The following is a 23,789-nucleotide window of genomic DNA, read 5'->3' as shown; positions in this document are numbered from 1 at the left end:
AATTGACATTTGAATTTTGAACAAAAAGCTTTCCAAAAACTTTAAAAGAGACGTTCTAATTATTTAAGTATTTTACGAGCACTCTTACACTGTCAAAAGTAGCCGAGAAGTGAAAATAAGCATGTCGAAAATTCAAACTACCCGCTGGAACGACCAGAGATGCTTCATTTTAGCTGGAATTTCAAGAAATTAACGGGAGTACAGGAACACATGATGATATAGGAGTTCGCTCAAAACAGTGCCATCTACAACATTATGTAAACCAACTAGTGCAGTCGGTACACTTACCATCAATGGATTCATAATGTTGCTTTAGCTAATCAATAGATGGCACTGAGTGATGGCATTAAGAGCGAGCTCCTGCATCATCATGTGTTCCTGTTGACAATTTCATAAAATCCCGAATAAAATGGAGTGTTTCCTACCGTAACCTTACAGGAAGATTTGCAGTGCATTAACGTTTAATAGAACCAATAGAAAAGTGTGTTTTTTAGAAGTCTTCTAGGGAACATTATAAATCAGATGCAGTGTAAATCGTCCATAATGAATTGCCGCGTCACATATATACAGGAACCATTAATCTGACTATTTAAATCACACAATTGTCAAAAGTGTCAAAACGTATCGTGTTCTATTGTAATAATATAGATTTTAATTAAAATGGAAGAGAAATCTGCTTACGTGAAAGAAAATGATGCTGGCAATACTGACACAGAGTCCAAAGTAGGTAACAAGATGTTACTACCAAGATTTACATATTCGCTATCTCATGACATTTCACATGAAATATGTTTATTTGTAGGAAATGTTAAAGAAAAGATTGCAAATGAAGTCGGAGGCGCTCGTATTAATGAGCCAGGATGTGGAGCAGTGTAAAACGCAACGAGATCAATTTAAATTTATGGCGGAACAAATTCAGGAAAGATTTCTGCGTTTGAAGAAGCAAATGTGTGATACCAAAGAGTTGAACAGGTATCTGATCCAAGTGAAACAGAATGGTGTTATTTTAACACTGTCTACTCCATTTATTGATGATTCTTTCATTAATAAGCAATATTTTTGCAGGTGCCATAGTGTAGATGATAATCTCAGAACCTTAGATCTATTGACGGAAGCGCGAGAACAGAACAAATGTCTCAGGCTACAAGTTGAAACATTGAGGCAAAAACTGGCAGAGGCCGTAGGTGATATCAAAGCATTACGTATCAATAACAATCGTACACTGGTTGAGCAACAGGATACCCAAGTTGCACCAGCTATGCATCAGAGAGAAGAAATGATAGAACAATTGGAAGAATTAAACTTGAAGGCAAGTACGACACAAGAAGAAAGCATCTGTTAATTAATAATAATTTGAATTGCTTTAAATTTTAACAAGATACTGTCAGTTTGTTTAATAAATGTCATTTTCTGTCATAGTGTTCACAGTTGCAAACAGATTTGCAAACAGTGCTGGATGAAAAACATGAGCTGGAGATGGAAAGAGACGCATTCAAGTGCAAAGCGCATCGTTTGAATTATGAGCTATCTAAAGCTTTGAGTGCCTCGAAACCAGTCGACTTGGACGCTCTTATCAATGAGAATAGATATCTGCAGGAAAGATTGCAGCAGTTGCTCGAGGAGAAGGAGCTCACGCGTCAATCTCTATCTAAATATAAGGTACGAAACAAAATTACTCTATATTATTTTAATTTTCACCTATTCCTAGCAGTGAATAATTTTTCAGAGTATGCTGGATAGTAAAAGGGCTAAAGGTAACATCAAGCTGGGAGTAAATTCTGCTGCTGGAACAGTGATGACCCATAAACAAGGTAAAATACGCATATAAAAGCATATAAATTATATTATGAACGTTTGATACAAAAGAAAATGTGTTTTTCTTACTTCCAGTCGAACAGCTTCTGCAAGAGAGCTCTTACATACCTCCTCAGAAATCTGCTGCTGCTGTGACTGATCTACGGTGCCTTTGCACAGCCTTGTTAGAAGCTTTGAACGACAAAACTTTAGCCCTGGCGCATCAGAAGAAAGCGAATAAGTAAATAAATTACTGTTGCACTTAGATTTATAGTTTTGAACGTTAATTTATCCACGTTATCTGCAGAATATTGGCATTGAGAATCTGTGAATTGGAGAGTGCAGTGCAGTCGCCAACCATGAAGCTCTTAGAGGGATACACGAGCGCCAATGTTGACTTAAGATGTGAGTCCAAGTACAATTGCAATTGTTCTCAACGTTATTGCCGACGCATCACTGTAATATACTTATTTCTTACAGGTGATAGTGAATTTAATGATTTAGATCACGCGACTAGCGGTAGTGCCGATAACATCGAAGAGAACAGTATTATAACAAATGAGAACGATGTGCCGTGTAGATCCGCGCCCGAGAGTCCAGTGATGCAGCAGTTGCAATCGATACAGATGAGTCTTCCAAAGAACTTAGGAATGTTGGTACAAAAAGCATTAAATAATTTGAAAGACAATGACAAGCAAAAGATGTGAGATTAAGAATCTGTAGTAGAGAAATGAAAAGCCGCATTCCTGCGTCCAAGTGGAACGTTCTAATGAACACGCTTCATTAGACAGTGCACGTCAGTCTTTGTGAATCTAGTCTACGAATTGCATTCGAAAGCAGCGAGCTCGATTCACCAGACGCCAGCGATGTAAAGTTCTGATTAATATTTTTCACAAACTAGTGATTGTACACATGATAGACGATGGTTGATCTTGCAATTTTGATAGAGATAATTTTATCGAACGACGGCGGATGATTTATCACGCAAACGTCCGTCGTAACAATTGATTTCACATATCATTTACATGCGGCACGTGGCCGCGGCACCGTAATACGTAGGCTGGCAGTAGAACGATCGCACCAAATGGCGACGTTCCCGTAAATACTTTTGGTGCAAGACGCTGTTCAGCTGATTCAGCCACGAGCCGAATTGAGAGCTGGGAACGATCGGTCTCGCCGATTTCTTCACTTCAAGCGGATTTTCCCTAAAAATGCATTTATTATTGTCGCAACATTATAGAAACCCGCGTTCCGAGCGCGATATACTTTGCATTTACATTGTCATTAGCTTCGCCTCTCTCAGCTTTATATTCTTCTGCCTTTTCCAGTCGTCGAACGCTCGAGCATTGATAACGCGTCTCTCGTCGATATGTTTCTGCAGAATCTCCATGTTTGTTTGTCGAATCGCTTGCAGCCTGGCCGATAGCTCCCTTTGTTGGGCCTCTTTCTCTCTTATCATCTGAGCGCATGCCTGAAAATGCATCCGCAAAGTTTTCGGGATGTCTCTGGGTTGAGCGATAAAAACGGAAGTGTACTCACGTCCTGAGAAGCTTTCTTATATTCGATGTCCTTCACTTTTTCCCGCAACTCCCGTTGCTTCTTCTCTTCTGCTTCTCTCAGCAGCTTTCTGTACTTTAAGTTCTTCTCCTTCTTCCAAGACTCGAAGGACAATCTTCTCGTTTGCTTCACTAATTGTCTGAATGACGTAAAAATTATCTCTTTTATGTATTAAGTGTTTCTAATTCCGTGAAATTTCTATTATATATCTATAATAACCCTTTATTCTGCTTTATGGGTTGACATTCAGCAATATTGCTTGCCAATTTCTTAATTTTCGCTCCTCGCGTTCGATTCCATACTTCAATTATTTCCCGATCGGACGCAATATTGTTGCCAATCGTGCATTCCTGTTCTGCAGAAATTTCACAGCCCCTTTCATCATGTTCGATACATACATTCGTCTGCGTGTACATCAAGAGAGATTCATTATTAAATAAAATTCTATTTTTTTAAATATAGCCAGATAGTGTAATAATATTGATAGATGTAGCGAGATGGGATAAAATGTTAAAGATTGTATTACTTCAACCGATTTGTTGCACATAACAGGCGTATCTCGGCCACCGAACTTATCGCGATTATTTATTTTCATGTTATTCAAATCCTGCCTCGGCGAGTATTTCATATTGTGCAAAGCGTCCATTGATTTGCTTCTGCTCAACACATTTCTTGTTAAATTGCTCGAGGAACACGATGACATCTCCTGTATAGCATTCTTATTCCTTGACTTCACTTTTGTGCATGATTTTTTCACAACCTGACTGATCCTCGGAACATCTTCACTTTCCGTCTTACCTCTCGCGTCTAACTCCATCATTCTCATGAAGTACCATTCTTCGTAGATCGCTTGATGTAACTTCGCTATTTGATCTAAATGATAATAATGTTTTGAAATACAAATGCGTTGCGTGAGATACATGAAGGACTAACCGGAGTCCTCGAGCGCCGTGTTGATCATTTGCTTCACGATATTTGCTAAATTTTCCGCGGAAACGCTTTTTAGTTTCATTTTCAGGGTTTACAACAGCACTTTTAGTTTATATATCGAATATTTCCAACTTTTGTGATAGAGCACTACGAATTTAATTAAATGTCATGTTAATTTGACAGAGTTAAGGACGCTTGGGATGCTGTATGCATCGTTCATATGTTTCTCAAATGTATTATTTAATCTATGAACCAAAGAAATAAATTCGCTTGAAACGCCTGTCGTATGTGTGTGATTTTAATCGTACATCATACATAAATATAATAATAATTATTTATTTATAAGTTATTCTTTCAGTGAACATACATGTGATCACATAAAAATGTGTCTCCATCAAAATAAAATGCTAGATTGCTATAAAATGCTAGATTGCTATAAAATACTAGATTGCTATACATTTATTAATGTAATGAAAGAACGATTGTAAAGACGAAACTGTGAATAAACACGTTTCGACATCGTAGAAATTTTACAATGGAGCAAAAAATGCGCTTAGACTTGACATATGTATCTTCAAGACTATAAAAAGGCACATATGTGTTATGCAAATTTGCACGATTAAGCATCTTGACACGCAGCACAGTTGACGTAGAATACTGAATCAAGAAATTTCTTTAAATATCACGTGTCTACAAAAAATAGACCGATTAAAAAAGAAATTAAAATAAGAGATCTAAATAAATCTAAAATTTTAAAAAGCCGACATTTTGTTTCGCAGAAATAAGAAAGACAGAGAATACGTTTTACATATATTAATCTGCCTATTTTTTTGAACAGGAAGCATCTTGATGCAAATTGAGTGGTTTCCACCTTTCGTTTTCACAGAATACGCAATTAATCTGGGTACGTCATTTTCCAGGAGTAGCATTGTAGAATCCCGCGACACGACCGCTTCGTTACGTATTCTTCCTGATCCAGTCGGTGAATTCGGAGACACGCGTGTACACGCCGGGATAACCGGGCTCGCCGCATTTGTTGCCGAACGAGACGATGCCGATCTGCGTCCATCGGCCCTCAAGACGCAGGATCAGCGGTCCACCCGAGTCCCCTTGACACGCGTCCTTTCCGCCTTGGCTGTAACCGGCGCACAGGAAGTTGCTGGTGATCGGCTGGAAGTAAGCCGCGTTGCAGTCCTCGTTCCTCCACACCGGCAGGACCGCCTGGCGCTGAATGGTGCTCTCCTTTCCGCCTGTTGCATCGTTACACTTGTCATGATTTAGCAAAGAGGTGAAACAATCTGATAAATTCGTAATTAATCCATTCTGCCATAAAATATAGAAAACAAATATGAGCGATTTCTACTAGCGTAATGTTTCTTATAAAAATAAGAAATAAAAAGAACAAAATAATGTTCAACAAATCCCAAATATGTTTCATTTTATGTTTCAGCTCGTATTAAATCTTCCCTCCTCAGCATTTCAATGAAGGATCAAAAGGTATCAGCTCTCTCAAAATAAATTTCTCACAATTTACTCAATCCTGTAAATTAAACAAATTCTGCTGAATGAAGACGTTTCATTATAAGTTTCAGTTTATATCAACTCACACCGCTCTACAAGCAATCGATCGCTGCGGAAACAAGAATTCAAATTGCACAGCGCTGGATACAAGACACGCAAGATGATATTAATTACCGTAATAAGTGGTGCCCCAGCCGACGACCGTCGGCCTGGCGCCGGCGAACGGCTCGCCGCGGTGTCGCGCCTGCGGCAGGCAGACGGGCACCACGTACGGCGACCTCCTCACCGGCCTGGTGAGCTCGAGGACGGCGATGTCGTTGTAAAATCCGACGCGCGAGAACGAGGGATGCGCGTGGATCTGTTTCACGGTGTAAGTCTCCGGCGACGAGGGCTCGTCGTCCCTCTCGAGATCGATGTCACCGAGGCGCACGGTGAACTGACGAGCGGCGAAACTGTGCGCGACATCAAAAAAGTGTGTGTCGGAAACATTGTATTATTTATCGTAAGATTTGTGTGCGCAAAAAATCTTGTTCTGTTATTCGGACTGAAGAAAATCTTCCAATCGTCCGATTGAGAGACGACAAATGCACACTGTTATTGCTTTCATATATTTCTGACTCGACTTCAAGTATCGTGGATTGTTTGTCGAACAGAACGTTACTCACGGCCGCTGCCGTTGATCTCGCGTGCAGTGAGCGGCGGTGAGGATGTAACGCGATCCTATCAGCGAGCCGCCGCACCAGAACTCCGTCCGCCGAGTGCCGTGCAGAAAGATGGCCGCCATCCAGGGCCAGCGACCGGGCAGCGCCTCCTCGCCTCCGACCACCCGGTATTTACCTGAATTTCTCACGCCGCACTCTGAACAGATCAACAATCCTCGTAAGACCGGTTTCTCAGAGACAAAACTTTATCTAGCTATTTATTGCATAATTAATATCAAGGAATTAATATAAAATAATTTATATTAACATAAGGAACAATTGATATGAAATAATCTGATAAAAGCTTTCTTTCAGCCGACTTTTTGACAACAGCGATGAGAAATACCTTCGTCGTCCTGAATAAAATTATTGTCGATCGTGCTGATCTCGACGCCGTTCGTATTATTGATCAGCAAATCCGGGGATGGCACAATATGCGGCGTCGGCTTTATCGTCACCGGGTACAACGGTATCGGACGCGGCGTGGCAGGTTTCACAATTCGAATCGGTGGTCGCGTGGTGTGCGCGATGTCGATTCCCGGGGATGCGCTTCCGCCGACGGCGCTACAACATTCATCCAGTTGAGTACCCTTTGTACAAAAAGTCAATGGAATATTTTATATTTGTAAATAACTAATTGGTTTGAAGCAATCGTCTAAAAAATTAATATCCGGAATAATTAAGCCGTCTCTTGTGCGCATAATAATCTCGTGCACGCAAGATTGGAGCGACGAACTTACACAGGAACGTCGGCTTTGTCGGCCGGACAGCAGACGCCTGGCACCAACAGGCTCTTGAAGCACAACGCTTGCCTCAGCTTCGTGAGATCGAGCAGCAATTGCGGGCAGTTGCTGAGATCCTGACACTTGCCGGGTCCACCCTCAGCCGTCGTACACGCGGACAGAGCGGACTCTTTGTCTCTATTCACAAGTTCCTCAGCGGCTGGCTGCTGCTGCTGCTGAATCAAAGGCGCCTGTGTGGTGGACACAATCGTTTGTCTCAATGGCAACGCGACGCCGCGCACCAAAGGCGCTATAGTGTCCGTCATGTTGCGACCTGAGAAAAAAAGTGAGTGAGTTCCGAGAATTGATATCCAAAATCAATCGATGATTGTAGAAAGTGACGTGTCGGTTAATCAATTCTTTCATATTACCCAAAATATTCTTGGAAAGGATGTACAATGCCGAAGGCAGTTCCTTGGACGGATAATTGGAAATCTCGCCGCCGCGCGTCATATTGACGATGTAGTTTCCCACGGTGTTCAAGGCGCCCAGAGTCTCGCTGATCGTCGCCAACGGATCTCTCTGCTGCTGCTGCTCCACCTTCACCAGCCTCGTGTAGGGGCGCGTGTCCTGGCGACGATACGCCGACCTGCTCGGCCCGGCGTCCCAGAGCTGCGGCGACCATGTCGGTGAGATGTACGAGTTCCCGTATCCGTACGCTGCGCAGCATCGCGTAGGTCAGAAGCGAGATAATTAACGCGCACGAGTTTAACAGGCGAGCGGCAAAGCGTGAGCGCTTTATTAATTCGTCGAGCGTCCGTCATCGTTATCGCGAGCATTTCTTTCCGCGCGGAATCCCGGAAATTGCGCAACTGTCAGCGTTCATCGTTGCTGGAACCGCAAATGTGTCGCACTCGGCGTGATATAATCGCGATTATCGTGACACGCCGCGGGTGCCGTTCTCGTTCGCGCTCCACTTTCCTCCACGAAAGCGTCTCGGGCCGCGCTAGGATGAATTCGAGATAACGATGACGGGCGCGAGACGATCAGCTCGCGTAGCGTGTAGTACGAATGTTTGTCCGCATGCGAAGGATGCGATTAGGATGTTGCGAAATAATTCTCGCTGTTATTTCGAGAACAACGGGAGACAATCGGCGCAATGTCGAAATAATGGAAGATAATTTTGAAAATTGAAAAAAGATCAAGCATCCTAATGTCATTCCGCACGCACTAACAAGTGTACTTACGTCGAGGTTCGAAGCTACTTACGATAACCGCGGTAATGCACGACCTCTTCGGTGTACGAGACGGAGCCGGCGAACAGGCTCCATAGCATGCATAGGCCTGAAACGCGAATATCTCATTATATGAATTATGGGTATCGCATAAAAGTCGTGTAAACACACCGTTATACAACGCGCTGAATATTGACGAAACGAATGCATAAAATTACGCATTGTTCAACTTTTCAATCAATTTTTTATCAATTTATTATTTTATAGACGCGATTTAACTTGGCGATGGATTAGTGTGATAAAAGTTTAGGCAAGTCATTTTAATAATTAGCTGCCGATTTTCTTTTCATTCTTTTTTATCGACCTTGCATTGTTATCGCGTTAAAATACGCCAGCCGAAAATGATCTTGGCGATAATTACAAAGTCATTCGTCTATCATCGGGGAATACCATGTCGTAACACTCAACACACACACACATCGCACGTAATAAACGGGCGGGTCTCGTGTTATGCAACATGAAAACGCATGCTGGAGCGCTCGGACTTTCCAATCCTCTCAGAACCTGTCAAATTTCAGGGATAAACCGAAGCAGCGACATTTGATATCCTCACGATAAACGCGCGCGCGCGGATGAATCTAATAGAACTTTCTAAAATGAAGAAGAAACATTTGTAAAAATGCGACTGCAAGCGCTTGCCTTACAGCAGGAAGCGCGTGCTAAACGCGAGATTAAGGATGCGCAATAGACAAACCGGAGAGAGAAATTTCGCCGACAGCGAGAGTGCCGACCTTTGCTCATGATGTCTCTAATTAATTCCGCAATTATACGTCGGGTCGCTTGATCGCAGGTCACGTAATTAGACGCCGATTCACGTCGCGGCGTTTCATCTCGACCTTGTTCCATCGATCGTTAATGAGGTGAAATTAAGTCGCGCATTAAACGCGCGTCGAATCTCCCGGAACTGCGAGGAAAAAAAAAAAGAAGAGATGCTAATTCGCGGCGGAGAATGTCTCGAGTTTGAGATCATCGTCGGGCGATCCGGATTCAGTTCCGGTTTGTCGCAAACACCACTCGCGCCGTTTCGGCGGCGTCAACTCAAAGAGTCTCTCGCCTCTAATTGAGGGAAATAAAAATCCGGTCTCTCGCTGCAAGAGAGAGAGAGAAAAAAAAGAGACGGTTATTAGAGGCGTATCTCGTAGTCACAATCGCGCGACCTAATTACGGGAGAAATAGTCGCGTCGAGGATTACAAATGGCAGACGCTGAAACACGCGCGTACGTAAACACACGGATGACATTCTTTCGATCGTCGAAGGCCGTAGCTCCGGGATCGGTGTGTAATTACGAAATTACGTGTCGCCCCGTCGTGGAAGTAGGATTTTTCGGAACCGGTTACGCGCCGGGCTTCTCCTATCGACGGTGAAAGTCGCCCGGCGAGAAAGTGCGCGCCTTTCTTCTTCCGTTCACTGATTCACGTTTGCCCGATTCGAGGAGCGAGAAGGACGATTTATCTTTTGGACTCGCGGCGACCGGCAAGAGAGCGTTCCCGGAGTAATCGTTGCGCGATGTTCCGGCTGGGGAAATCCGATCGTAAACAACAACTATTCTCTGACGTCTCGCTGAATTTTCACTCCGGTGAAAATTCCGGGTAAAACGTCGATCTTCCATGATTTTCCGCGACACTTGTTGCTGCTCGTTTCATTGGAAAATCTAGGAAATAAAGAGCCAAGGCTTCTGTTTCCTCTCCGCATTCGTGTTAATCTATGAACAATTTCTAATTATACTGCATTTATCAATGCATGATGAAGAAACAAGTTTTCCATTCTTTTACCAATTCTAAACCATCGAACGCGAGTTCTTAAAAAAAAAAAAAAATAAACACTAATTTATCTCGTGTACTATGAAAAAAAAAAAATCACACGATTTCTCGCTTCTGATTCATAATTCATTAAACTGCAGTGAGGAACCAGAAGCATTAAAATTTCTAAAGCAGACTTTCGTTCTCGACCTGCAAACTGTATGGAAAAGTTTCTTCAGAAGCGCGAAACGAAAATTGAATTAAAGATCTGAAGGATCTGTTGCTTATCGAAGACGGGAGCAATGTCCCCTTGTCCCCAGCTGCAAGCGTTACAAGGACGTCTCTGATAACGTGTATCAGGATCATTTAAACGTATGCGGGTCAAATAAAGATTGCAGCCACTCGCATCGGTCGGTTGTCATTTACGTATCGTAATTGCTGTTAACTTTTACCGACAGATTCTCCGATCACCTTTTCGATTTTCCTTCAACTAAAATGTCGGGAGACGTTTTCACTTTTTTTTTCAATTCTCGTCGAATCTTTTTCTAACTAAATTTGTAACTTATCGATGTCTCAAGCTAAAACTCCGCCGAAGAAAAAAATCGGCTCTAAACTTATCGCAGAATCAATCATTGAAAACTTAGTTCGCGAGTTGCAGAATATCTTTTGTGCCGTAATTATATTAAACATTTCGTATCAACACTTTTTGTGAAAAGCGAAAAGTTAATCCAAGGCAAATCGAATATATATTAATTCTACGTGTGTTTCGAACACAAACGTCGGATGTGCGAACATCCAGACACGGTGCGTACATCTGAAATGCGTTACTATCACTATCGGTGCATCACGATACATCATGCGGCAAATGCGCGATTTCGATTTGCCTCGAATCGACTTTTCGCGTTTCACCGTGCAGTGAAAATGTGAAAACGCGAAAAGCAAAAAGTACTTCCGAGCTACATCCCGGCGAATCGTGCAAGCACAGATGAACGCGCGTCGCAAAGTCGTGTGTGTTCTATTCAATCAAAACATAAAGAGAGAAAGAACCGAATCTGTTATACTTCGGTGTTTAATAAGCTTACGGACTGTCGCAAGATTACCGGATGTTCTTCTCATCGCAGGTTTTGATTTTCACTCAAAAAAAAAATGTCGAGCTACTTACTACTAAAAATCAGGATCTCGAGTGATTCTAAGTTTCGGAGCAAATCAGATGACACAATCATATTCTCGAGATAATTTCAAAGGTTTAATAAAATTCGAATATAAAACTTAAAAATTTAGTTGAAAAGATTAGTTAAGCTAGATAAAATTTTTTACTTAAATTTTAATCAATGAAATTTTAGTTCAATGAAAGAAATTCGGTTAAAAAGTGAAAAGGAAATGCGATGAGTGATTTTCTCGACATTTTCGTCAAGGAAAAATTGTTCTCAATTTTATCGAAGTAGCCAAATACCACGCCATTTTACATATTAATTATTCCCAAGTACAAAGGTGTTATTCTGTCTCTTCTGGAGACATTTGAAGAATTTGACGAAAGATGCTTCGAAACCCGTCTTTTCGAAGAATGGCTTTGTGTCGCACAGCGTGTGTGTGAGTTGTGTCTATAGAATATATGGCGTATACCCACGCAGTAACCCAGATATGTTGGGCATCGTGTGCGTGATACATGTGCTATACAAACTCGCGACATCGTCGCGAGTAAAAAAAAAAAAGGAGAACACGTCCGGATGTATATCGTTTTGTAGAATTTAAATCGTCCGATGGAGCTGATTAGAGTTAACGCAACGCTTCGCGACAACTGTTTACTCAATCTACTTTCAAAAATAAACGCGTGAATTCCTCATCTTAGAAAAATTTGTAAAAGTACAAAAAAAGAATTCAATTTTGTACAATTTAAATTATGAATGATTCACTTTAGAGAATAATTTTAATTTTATTCAAACTGAAATCACTTGGTAAAATTTCTCCGTTTCATTTCTACAAGACAAATTGTCTAGAATTAGAATTAATTTATGTGCATAACGCTAGGAAATAACGCATGCTGAATACAGAATTGTGAGATCCTGTGGGCGTGCAATCTATTATTTATAAATTTCTTTTACGAATTAATGAAGCGGAAATGAAACAAAAAATGCACTACCGTTTACGATTAGATTAGATACGATCTAAAGATATAAATTGATTTTATGACACAAGTCTTGACAACCGTAAAAGTGATAGTCCGCTTTAAATAGCAATTAATTCAGCGTGTTATGGTGCTTGGGCGCTATTAGCGCACAATCGCCGATTGCGATCTTGCAGCTGTAACGAGAGAACCGAAGGAGTCTTGTCAGTAGGTCACCGAGATTCCGTATCGTTAGACAATTCACAAACTAATCCGAGAAAGTGAGAATCGTACTACGCACTACGGAATTTATTAACGTGTAATTGAGGCCATCTTCAAACCGCGATAACGAATAGAAACAAAGCCGCGATCGCGGACTCGGCGGCGAGAGAAGCTGCGAGTATTCTACAAGTTCAAGTTTAAATATTGTAAAAAAATTAAGTTCCGCTTGATATCGATTTTTTAATTAAATGTTTGCATCTTCGACGTCGCGCATAGATCACACTTTCTCGGATCTGCGCGTGCTTTCGCGCGTGTGCAATTTGATCGAAAAGCGACGGATGAGGTTTAGAAAGCGATCGCGAAAATACGTCGAACAGGCATGCAAATAGGATCACTTTCTTGCCCCTTCCGAGTCGACGCACCGACATATCAATTTAATCGTTTTCACTTTTGCAGCCTAATCGGAGCTAACCGGTCACGCTCGGGCGTATCAGTAATCCGCCGTCGTTCCTCCGCGCAACGTTTCCACCGTGAGATTGCCAATTGATCCGTGCGATTAAACGGCGATCAAAGGCGCACGGCGCCGGACACTCGCAGCCCCCCGCGTGCAATCTCGCACACGCGAGGGATGACACTTGCAGGTTGCACTTACCCAGAACAGCTGACAGCGACATCTCCGTTTATGAAAGAGGAAAAGCTGTTATCCCGCGGACATCCCCAGCGCTTGTGTCACCGTCCGAAGCGCACCTGTGACACTCGAGAGACCGCGGCGCCCAACTATTTTGTAACTAAGAGCGTCCGGATCAACGCGAGTACGCCGGCGAGTTACGCATGCTGCGGCGAGAGAATGAGAGAGAGAGAGAGAGAGAACGAAAGTGACAATCGGCGGGGGGAGGACGCAAAGGTGGTAAAAAAAAAAAAAATGATCGATAAAGGAAGCGATCGCGCGGCTGCACTCGGACCTCGGGCCGAGACGACTGTCCGTGAAAAGACCTCGACACACTTTACTCTCGTCGGAGGACCCGGGCCGCTCGCGCGCTCACTCTCTCTCCGTTTCTTTCTCCTTCTTTCTCCGCGTGGCGCCGTCCCTAATCTTCAAGGGAAAGTGGTGTTTCCCTCCACCGCTCCGACATTCCGCCTTCAACGACTCGTCATCGGTGAGGCGACGCGCGGGAACCGCCCTGCAGCCGTCGAACTTGGACGATTTTCGACGGAGGGCAATGTCCCTTTCTCTCTTCTGGAAGAAGGAAGTGAGCCAAGCACGTCGAGTCTCGTAGTATATCACCTAGATTTATTTACGTCGTGACAGTTTCCGCTACATCGTAATTCGTGTTTCCCCACTGTATAAAGTAAGCGCGCGCAGCTACATTACTCTAACGTATACAGTTTTTTTTTTTTTTGTTTTTTTCTGTTTTGTTCATCTGCGATGGAAATCCGCGCGACGGATCTCAATGTACAGATCCCGTTTTTCCGGGCGGTGAAAGGGCCTCTTCTTAGAAATATAATAATAAAATTACCCGATAACAATATCATCGTATCATTCGCTCATCGTTACACTCTATCGGGACGAACCGGACTTGAGACAAGCAGATGCGCCCGTTTTTAGCCTCTAGCGTCCCTCTCGTTAAAGTCGATCGCTTCTTCAGGCGCACAGCTCGAACGACGAAAGCAAAACGGACGGCGCGAAATTTACAAACTCAATAGGAAGATAAACTGCGCCTTCTTTCGATTTTTTTTTGGGGGGGAGGGGATTACACAGCGGGATATAGTATATATTAACACATGTACAAAATTCCATTAGACATGAAACGTGCTAAAAACATCGCGCGTCGCGAACGCGTCACTGCTACGCGAGCGTGTACGCAGAAGAGAAACGACGACAAAGAGATGACGAGTGCTTCCGCCTCTCTTCAAACATTATTATGCATGATGCAGACTTTGTACAAATCCGATACTTTGTTCGATTGCGACAAAATATTGGCGGATATTGGATATCGGTGGAGTTCAAGAGCAATTCTTCGACAATTGTAGGATTGACGACTTGTACTCGTTCAAGTGTTCGCCTTTGTGCTCTTCGCGTTATAAAAAGTGATGTGATCATTCTCTCTCTTTGAAAAAACTTCAGATCTGCAATTCGCGTTAGACAAATTCAGAACTGCACTTTTAATGCGCCATGTTACACAACTTCTATATAATATACTAAATTGCGTGCGAACGAGCATAAATGGGGATGATACAAGGAGTCATGTGTCGAGTGAGCAAAAGAGTTATTCAGGGGGCAGAATTCTGTGTGTGAAACATGCGATTAAACGACTCGAGATAAGAAGAATTGTACATGCTTAATATGAAATGTGATGTCATCTGAATTACTGCCACCTTTAAGCGCCGAGCATCGCTGTTAGCAATCTGGCACGTTATACAGAAGTTTCTCATTTTCTTAACACATTGCTGATCGATGGGATAAATATCTACTTTCATTCTGTATTTAAAGAATCTTGCAGATTGTTCGAAAAATAGAAATTTCCTAAAACTGCAGATACGTGCGTAATGATATTGAAACTGTGTATCATCCGACTTGAGCGTAACTCGGGCGGCAAGATGTTAATGTTTTACGTATCACACGGCACATATAGAATTGTAAATAATTTCAATTACGTGTAAAATTCCGAACAATCGATGGTGATTTATTTATATTTATCAATTCATCAATAATTCATCAATATTTTATATATAAATAAATTTATCAATAATTTTATATAATTATTTATATTTATTATATATTTATAACATAATAATTATGCCATATGGATATAATTATTATATTATTTATATTTATTATATATATTTATAACATAATAATTATGCCATATGGATATAATTATTATATTACATATATCACATATATTATATGTATATATAGATATATTTATAATTTGTGGTAATCGAAGAATTTTTCTATGAATCTCATAAATCTGTTCAGTCAAATTGTCACCGATGACCTTCAATTGCTCAGAATTTTAAAAGTACAATGTAGTAATTGAAGTTATTCAGCCAAATAAACGCTCGCACGACCGGATGATCAATATTTTCTCATAGGCATGGACGATTTGTACGCATCAAACCGCTCGTACGACGGTGCCGTACCCGGCGCGGCCAGTCCCATGGATTGCATCGGTCCGCTCTGATATGTCGGCGGAATCGGATGTCGCAATGTATTTCCCATGCTGCTCGAATTGCTCCATCTGCAACAAGCAGTTTCTCAGTTGGCAAGAAGTTCCTTAGAGGAGCATCACAGCGTGAACAAATATCCAAGGCTCAATTTTGCGATCGGACAAAAATAAGACAATTACGCTTGAAATTTATATTTTGAGAATGAAACGGGCGTACCTGTTGACGCTGTCTGACGATCTAGAACTCCAGCTAGACGCCTCGTTGCGAGGATCGCGGGATCCACTGCTCGTCACGGAGTTAAAGGACTTCGAGGACGCAGGTCCCGAATGCCATCCGCTGGGCGTGCGGTTGCTTTCCACGTAACGACTTTCACCTGCATTGAGATGTTAAAATCACATGCAAGGGGATGAAGAGAAGAGTATTTTTCATTAATCTGTGTGTATGTGTGTGTTCCTCGCTTCCTTAAATTATGTGAAAAATATCACTAAACTATTCACTAGAAAAATAAAAATAATTATAATTCATTTGAATATGATTCTATCGATACACTAAGCTCTCTGCACTCGAGTGGCTTGATATGCTTTATAATAAAAAATATGTATATTGAACATCGTGCAACATTCTCGCATCTCGTTCGTAAAATCGCAATACTGATAGCAGGTTCAACTAACTACAATGAAACTCAACAGAAATTGAGAAATCATATACATTTTTATTATGAAGCATACACGTTCGTAAAAAGGAATACACACAATGAATATGAGAGAAACGAGATAATAAAATTTCTTACAAAATGTTTCGAAGTTTCTTTTATGATTCTCGTTATTAAAATTATCAACCTAAATACATCTGTTTGATGATATAAAAAAAAATATCATGACATTAAGTAGAACAGCATAATAAAATCCAGTTTGCGGCATAATATTTTCATAAATGCAACATATTTAATATTTTGCTTCAAGAAAAGTAATACTGTTAATATCTGAATTCTAATTTCATAACTTGATGTAACTTCTTATATATGTATATATATATTCCTCATATATATCCTTCTCAAATATCTACGATATTTTTATACAGTTTAGACATGTTACAAAATCACTTTTACTTGGTGATACAAATACTGTCGGCATTTGTAGATCAGATTAAATTTACTATCGTGTTTGCCAAAAGAGTTGAATTTCGTTACCATCGTGTGATCTATATCTGATTTTATAATTTACCTATTGTTTCGTTGATTCTTTAAAATTGTAAACGTTTTATATTAAGAGCTAATCTCTAATCGCTATCTAATCTCAGTCGCATATTAATTAACTACCTAAGAGCTTCAAATGATGGGCAAAAATAAATTTAACGTGTACAATGTTGAGTCGTGTGCACCTCTGTCACAGATGTTTCATGAAGATGTTTTGATTATTGTATATTGTGTCCTTATTTAATGTAATATTTATATCCTGTGTAAAAAGAGAATGGCCATCTAAAGATTCGGTGTGACATTGTGACTAATATTAAGGATTGTTAAACGGAGTCTAAATATGCCGCGTATTAAAACCACCTCTCGTACATGTACAATTTGTCATACTTACGTGGCGTGGTGGATCCCGGAGGCTTAAAGCTATCGCTGTATCGCGCGTGGCTGTCCCTGGAGCTTCGGTGCGTCTCGGGATCGGAACGTCGCACCTCGCGTTCGCGAGTGTAGGATGTGCTGCTCGGACGATCGTATCTGCAAAAGAAAACGGGAGATTCGATATTTAGACACCGACGAGATCCCACCCCGGATTACTGCATCACTCGCACGCGATTCCAAGCACACACACCTTTCCTTCACCTGTCGCGGATCCATGGACGAGGACGCGCTGGACAGACTCTCCCGCCGCACGATCACTTCTCGTCCGCGAGAAACGTCGGAGAAGCTGTCCGGCCGGCTGCTTCTCGAGGAGAAGTCGCCGCTTCGCTTGAACTCCTTCTTCAATCCCATCTCCTGCGCGGATCTGGAACAACTTGCGTCATTATCGCGTTAACGCGGGCACGTATCGAAGGAAAGTGAAAGCATTCGTCGCGCTTCCGGCGAAATTGCAGAGCGAGCGAGAGAAACGGGGCTTTACCTGCCGGATTCGTAGCGAGAAGGCGGCGAGGGATCCAATCGTCGATCGGACACGCGATCCATTATCTCGGTTCGTCTGTCCGGCACTCTGTCCGGACTGTGTCGACGGCCGTGCTCCGTGGCCATTCGTTTTCTGTCGGGTTCCACGTACAAGTCCCGCGGATCTCGTCTGTCGCTCGACGATCTCTTTATGGACGGCGGCGGCGGCGCGCGTCTGCTCTCCTCCAGGCGCATCTGCTGCCGCTTCAGCTCCATCCTCTCGCGCTCGAGCTTCTCCCTTTCGAGCTTCTGACGTTCGCGCTCGAGTCGCAGCAGCTCGGCCTTTTCCTGCTCGATCCGCTCTCTCTCCCGCCTCAGCTTCTCGCGCTCTCTCTCCAAGCGCGCGGCCTCCTCCCGCTGTCTGCGCTCTATCTCGCGCTGGCGCTCTATGTCCTCTCTTCTCCTCCGCTCTTCCTCCCGCAAAATCCGCTCTCTCTCGCGCAGTCTTTGCCGCTCCCGCTCCTCCTGAATATGCGTAAGATTTTTCATCTTTTACACGAACTCTTTCGTACCGTTGACAACGCTAGGATTAATAATCGTGAAAATTGAAATAAATAATGGTGCTTACTCTTATCTTGGCGAATGTGAGAACATCGTCGCGTCTGCGTCTCTCGCGACTGCGGGACCGACTGTGAGTGCGATGATCCCTGTCCCAAGTGCGTGTCCGCTTCTCTTCTCGTTTTCCTCTCTCGCTCTCCGGTTTCTTGCTCGTGGACTTTGTCGATCGCGCATCAGACTCTTTGGACGGATCCTCCTTCTTGTCTTGCATCTCGGCTTTCTTAGATTCAGCACTCTCGTTCTTATCGTCGGACTTTTTCGCTGAGCAAGCACAACACTCGTTCGATTATTCGTGCTTCTTGCACGAACGGAATGTTAAAGTTATTATTTCGGTGAAAGAATCGATATTTACCGGCGCCAGATCCTTTCTCTTCAATTTCCTTCTTCACCTCCTTCCTCTCATTCGCATCATGATCCTTCGGCTTTTCCTTCTCGTCCTTCTTCTCCGATTTGCCGTTGATGTTATCCCGTTTGCGCATGTGATTCTGTTGCATATCACCCTTCGCCTGTAAAAAAAAAAATTCATAATAAGAAGAAAGTCTACAGACGGTGCTGCAAATCGAGAGATCCAAACTCACCCTGTCGACGGATATAACGCGCCCGTGGAGCTCGGTCCTGTGCAAGTGCTGTATACATTTCGCCGCGTCCTCGCTCGAGAACATGGTGACGTAACCATAGCATCTTGTCCCAGGAGTTATTGCATTTGTAACAACTTTTGCACCCACGACTTTGCCGTACTTGGAGAAGATTTGCTTCAAATCGGTGGCACGTGTGCTGGACGACAGTCCGGCGACCCATAGATTGCGACTGCTCGCATTGGTCGGACTGATCTGAGATGTCTTCTTATCTGCGAAGCACATTGTGCTGTTAAACAATTGCGTGGAGAATCTGATCGCCTAAACACAAAAAGTGATAAGTGCACGAATAAATGACGGGATAAATAGAGCAAGCGATTCACCTTTGTCTTCTCTCTTCTGATTTTTGTTGCCAGACTCCGCGCTGAAAGAGATAACATTGTTATTGCGTCTGAAAATCAAAGATCACAGTAGATTCGATTCAAAGTAACGAATTAATTAGGACTATAATCCGTGAGGCTCTCGATAAATATCTCCGTAACTATGTTAAGGACACAAATTTGGCTAGCAACTTATTTTTAGATAGTACGACTTAGATACTTTGTTTGTTTGTTTTTTTTTTGAGGGAGGGATTCACTCGTGCACCATTTGTGTACTTATCAGTTCTACTCAGATTACTGGGACATTCACTGTTTATATCCATCCATTTTCGTCACTCGTAAGGGAATTGTGTTCGTGGGGCAACGAGGTTTCGCACTTAGCAGCTCTAAGATCCACAAATAATCACAAAGCATCGGCCGCAGTTCTTCTTACAGGGCACTTCTTGTCGTGGCCGGGACAGGTTTTTTTTTGGAAACGCTCGCGCGTTTTTTGTATATATTTTATAAATTTTAGGATGGTGGTGTCTTCAGTAAGCAATGGGATCGTTTCTTGACAGTACGAGGACACCTAAGCACGCTCTGCCGAATGCAATTTACCGTAAAATACTAAAATGTCCTTCGCATAACGACGCACGGTGGAATTCGCAGTCTCACAATGAAATATTCGAATATATCCTCGTCGTGTCGGGAGCACAGCACACGGGGAGAATCGCCGGTTTTCCGCCTTTCTCGGTGCGCAGAGGCACACGTGATACATCACCCTTATAGAGATATATATTGCGTGGAAGGGGGGGTTTATAACGCAAGCGAGGCGTTTGTGCGACTCGTTTGTTTTCGTTTTAAGTTTGCTAGCCAAGTTCTCGACTTAACATACTTGCCAGAGCCTGAGAATGAACGGCCTACAGCACACGGGCGGAGCGGAAGAGCGTGTGACTTCCAAGATTCGATTTGAAAAGGAAAAAAAAAAAAAAAAGAGGGAATATAAAGGTAAATCTTGCGTGTGACGTGAGCGATCTCGTCTTGGAAATCCATCGGGCCCGGTGGGCCACAGAGAGACAGAGATAGAGAGATCATCCCGGCGATATGGTTAATGCAGGCAGCAGAACTCATTGCTAGCAGAGTCGGTTTTATATATACTTTTTTTTTTTTTTTTTTTGACTGACTGACTGAGACATGTTTTCCAGTTTGCTGTACCGCAAGTACTGCGAACTGCGTACTTCTTAGCTCTATGAGAGAGACCAACCTCTTGCTTCCTCCATCACCACCGTCCTGCTTGCTCTTCGTGCCAACGTTCGCGCCGGACGTCGTCCCTTCCTTGCCGCCGGCGCCAGCTTCCGCTCTACCGCCGCCTTTCGAGTCTCCCTTCTTGCTGTTCTCTTCCATTTTCTTCTTCTCTACACCATCTGCGGGGACAATCAAGGGTAGCTTGAGTCACTCTCTGCGCAGCCAAGAACCTCTTCTCCCTCACTCCTAAATATCGCTCCCGCTTTTTAGTGGCTTGTATTTCCAGTCAGGAATTTCGGCCAAGTCGCTAATAAAGTCGCACAGCGTGCAACGGTGCGAGCCTGCGCGCAGCTATCGCAAGCACCCGGTTAGGCATCTTCGCATAGCATCGAAGGTTGGATGCGAAAAATCAAAACTTTTTTTTTTTTTTGGTCGGTTTTTATCTCGGTACGCGCGCGCAAAGCAACCCTCGTACCTTTCCGTATTACACGAAACTCTGATATTGAGAGAACCAAGGAAAGAAACTGTAAAGAAAGAAAATAGCATCGCTGTATGCCGACAAAGTGATCCCTGCAACAGACTATAATTTTTTGCGCGCGAAAACCATGCTCGATTATGCACGTGTATGTGCGCGCGACTCGTCGGGCCGCAACGGTTTCGAAGATACTGCATTCTGACGTGTGAAAATCGTGTTGCGTTAATTGTATATGTATTTTTTTTTTTTTTGCGAGAAGGTAGTTCCCAATTTTCGCTGGCGTACACTTGAGTCTTCCTGTATCCGTGTGACTTGATGATATGAGAAGATCCAGCGACGCTCTACGTGGTAGGTATAATTAATGTAATTTGCATATCAAATTCTAGTGTTAACTAACTTAAAGACTAGATGGGACATGGTTTGTATTTGCTGGCAAATCAGCAGCGCGGGGATGTCGGGAGGATGTGACACTTTATCCCGGTTGAAAACCTTATCGATCACCGTGCATTTAATCCTGGTCGAGAAACCTTGTCTGCGTTGGCTTGCGCTTCAATGATCATGCTATGTCGGGGATCCATGACGTTGAGTAGTAGTTCACGACGGCGAGATGTGAAGGCCGTGGGGCCTTCGTTGAGACGTAGGCCTCGTAGGATGAGGAGGAAAGTTGGTCGCAGACGATTCCGACGCGTCGCCCATGTTCCGGACGGTCGCGCTGATATGTTCGTGACTTGAACACGCTTGTTCTTGATCACGCCGGCGCTTTCGCTAACTTACTCAGGATGCCGTAGATATGCATACCGCTATCACTTGAAGTCACTTATATCTAAATAAAAAAATAATAATAAACAGTGGAAGACTTACCCTTGTGTCTGTCGTGAGATTCCGTCTGCAACGAGAAGCGACATCGATTAGATGATTTGGAGAAAATTTCTATATTCTAGAATTTAATAATTTGTAGCTTCAAGGGATTAGATTATTTTTTTTTTAGCCATACCTCCTCAGCAAGGAGATTTTCTTCATCTTCACCGATAGTTAGATTAATGGAGTCCTCGTTGTCAATTCCATTAGTTTCGATAGCAGCGGATGATGAGTTTGAAGATTGAATCGAGATGTTAGCCTTTTCCGGCTCACTCTTATCGCTAGTCTCTGTACTTTCACTTGCAGGTTTCAGTCCCTGCATTTTAACCTCCTGTTTTAGACTTTCTTCTTTGTTAATATTAGTCAATATTACCCTGAGTTCAGGTTGAGGCTCCTGAAATAAGAAAATTGAAAATAATATGAAGTAAATTGTTGTTTTTAAGCAAAATATTACAATTTAATTAGTAAAAATTTTTAATTATCAATAAAATGAATGTATGATTTACCTCTTTCTTAGGGGTGACCTCTTTCTCAATATGTTCTTCTACCACAGTCTTTATATCTCCCTTTGATTTATCTACATTGTCCTGTCCCTCGACATTTTCTTCCTTCTGACAATCTGTGTTCTCAGTAGATTCTTCATGAGTCAAACCTGTAAGAAATTCAACAAAATATTTAATCTTTAATTAGTATCATAATTATTTTCCCTTAAAATAATATTTTATGTGTTAAAAACTATTTTAATAAATAGCATACAAAAGTGTATATACCGTTATTCTTCTTTGGAATGGTTTTATATGGCCCACCAGTTGGTACAATGAGATAGTCTTCCGGATTCTCTCCTTCATCCGATATAGCCTAAAAATCATTATTTTTCTATCCTTAGTTCACAAATATTCACCAACAGTACTTAATTTGACTAAGTAAAGAGAGTATTGATATATAAATGCATTAAAATTCATGAATGCATGCTTCCAAATTCATGAATCATTACAAATACTTTAAATTTTATTCCCTTCCGCTTAGACCTATATTTTAGAATTTATTCAATAACAAATTTTTTCTCAGCAATTGATACGCTAACTTATGCAACACTCAGCATTCATAAATTTATTCTCATTAAAAACCATTTAGGAAAGTTTTCACATTTACACGTACTTCTCGCATATCGCTCTGCTTTACATTCTATCGACCACATTAGAGAAAATGAAAGTGCCTCGCTACGCATGTTTCAGAGATAAACTCGATAAAAATAATTAATCACGCCGATATGATAATCAAGCATCGCCATATCAATTAGCGCGAGAAAAGGCATGCAACGAGTAAAAATGTGCTGCTGAATCGATAGGGTTAACATGGCGACGAATTTTGTGACGCCCTTGGAGGGTGAATCGCACGGTCGAGTTCGCGCAGAGAACGCGTTCGGCAGGAAAGCGAGCTCCTTACCTTCGAGAGCCGCTCGAGGAGGGCCGCTTTATTCCCTGATTTGTCCAAGCCGCGACGTTCCAGCTCCGTTTTGAGGTCTATAACCCGCAACTCGGTTAGCCTTTTTCCTTCCACGTCCGCCATTGTCCCGCAGGACAATTGTACGCGAGACAGTGGCGGCGACGTAAGATCAATATCGATTAAGGTTTAATAGATAATTCTAACAAGCGTTCGCGAATAGACGTTAGTACAACTTGTTCGAAGCAGAAGAGTGCAAAGATGCAGTGAGATGTGTAGGATTCTTCAGTAAAGGTGTCGGACGAACGTGTACAACTATCAAGTAAGAGCGGCCATTGCGCTCGCAGTGTGAACTGTGTTCCGAAAAGCATCACAA

At 42.4% G+C, this 23,789-nt stretch overlaps 4 protein-coding genes and 1 long non-coding RNA gene across 10 annotated transcripts; 2 read left to right on the top strand and 3 right to left on the bottom strand.

Annotated features, from left to right (window-relative positions):
- Positions 1 to 314: 314 nt before the first annotated feature.
- Positions 315 to 4,561, top strand: LOC105677751 (coiled-coil domain-containing protein 149). Its single transcript, XM_012376579.2, has 8 exons — positions 315 to 723; positions 803 to 972; positions 1,066 to 1,309; positions 1,420 to 1,659; positions 1,727 to 1,811; positions 1,891 to 2,035; positions 2,102 to 2,199; positions 2,275 to 4,561. Exons 1-8 carry the CDS (start codon positions 661 to 663, stop codon positions 2,499 to 2,501), a joined length of 1,272 nt encoding a protein of 423 aa, XP_012232002.1. The 5' UTR covers positions 315 to 660; the 3' UTR covers positions 2,502 to 4,561.
- LOC105677635 (PH domain-containing protein DDB_G0287875-like) lies at positions 3,068 to 3,767 on the bottom strand. Its single transcript, XM_067353742.1, has 3 exons — positions 3,571 to 3,767; positions 3,334 to 3,490; positions 3,068 to 3,265 (listed from the first exon to the last, which is right to left on the bottom strand). Exons 1-3 carry the CDS (start codon positions 3,765 to 3,767, stop codon positions 3,068 to 3,070), a joined length of 552 nt encoding a protein of 183 aa, XP_067209843.1.
- On the bottom strand, positions 4,115 to 13,370 carry LOC105677768 (proclotting enzyme). The gene is made up of 8 exons (XM_012376608.2): positions 13,239 to 13,370; positions 8,495 to 8,569; positions 7,657 to 7,944; positions 7,244 to 7,559; positions 6,850 to 7,067; positions 6,468 to 6,660; positions 5,977 to 6,254; positions 4,115 to 5,531 (listed from the first exon to the last, which is right to left on the bottom strand). Exons 1-8 carry the CDS (start codon positions 13,258 to 13,260, stop codon positions 5,239 to 5,241), a joined length of 1,683 nt encoding a protein of 560 aa, XP_012232031.1. The 5' UTR covers positions 13,261 to 13,370; the 3' UTR covers positions 4,115 to 5,238.
- On the top strand, positions 6,494 to 10,351 carry LOC136999479 (uncharacterized). 2 transcript variants are annotated; one of them, XR_010889873.1, is made up of 4 exons: positions 6,494 to 6,631; positions 6,819 to 7,083; positions 7,188 to 7,571; positions 7,676 to 10,351. It is a non-coding gene; the product is annotated as an uncharacterized lncRNA (long non-coding RNA). The 2 variants fall into 2 exon arrangements; XR_010889872.1 differs by having other exon boundaries at positions 6,819 to 7,571.
- Positions 13,371 to 13,855: 485 nt separating the features above from the next.
- LOC105677696 (SAFB-like transcription modulator) lies at positions 13,856 to 23,758 on the bottom strand. 5 transcript variants are annotated; one of them, XM_012376470.2, is made up of 15 exons: positions 23,417 to 23,756; positions 22,741 to 22,828; positions 22,477 to 22,622; positions 22,107 to 22,364; positions 21,974 to 21,998; positions 20,657 to 20,816; positions 19,417 to 19,457; positions 19,037 to 19,305; positions 18,811 to 18,964; positions 18,469 to 18,719; positions 17,863 to 18,389; positions 17,575 to 17,757; positions 17,344 to 17,480; positions 15,974 to 16,130; positions 13,856 to 15,828 (listed from the first exon to the last, which is right to left on the bottom strand). In XM_012376470.2, exons 1-15 carry the CDS (start codon positions 23,537 to 23,539, stop codon positions 15,666 to 15,668), a joined length of 2,682 nt encoding a protein of 893 aa, XP_012231893.1. In that variant the 5' UTR covers positions 23,540 to 23,756; the 3' UTR covers positions 13,856 to 15,665. The 5 variants fall into 5 exon arrangements, with proteins under 5 accessions (XP_012231893.1, XP_012231894.1, XP_012231896.1 ...); XM_012376471.2 differs by having other exon boundaries at positions 17,575 to 17,748; positions 23,417 to 23,755; XM_012376473.2 differs by having other exon boundaries at positions 17,863 to 18,365; positions 23,417 to 23,754.
- Positions 23,759 to 23,789: the final 31 nt, after the last annotated feature.

Source organism: Linepithema humile, chromosome 4 (assembly GCF_040581485.1).
Source record: "Linepithema humile isolate Giens D197 chromosome 4, Lhum_UNIL_v1.0, whole genome shotgun sequence".
In the NCBI taxonomy this organism is placed as follows: Eukaryota; Metazoa; Arthropoda; class Insecta; order Hymenoptera; family Formicidae; genus Linepithema; species Linepithema humile.
This window is presented reverse-complemented; position numbering and strand designations above follow the sequence as displayed.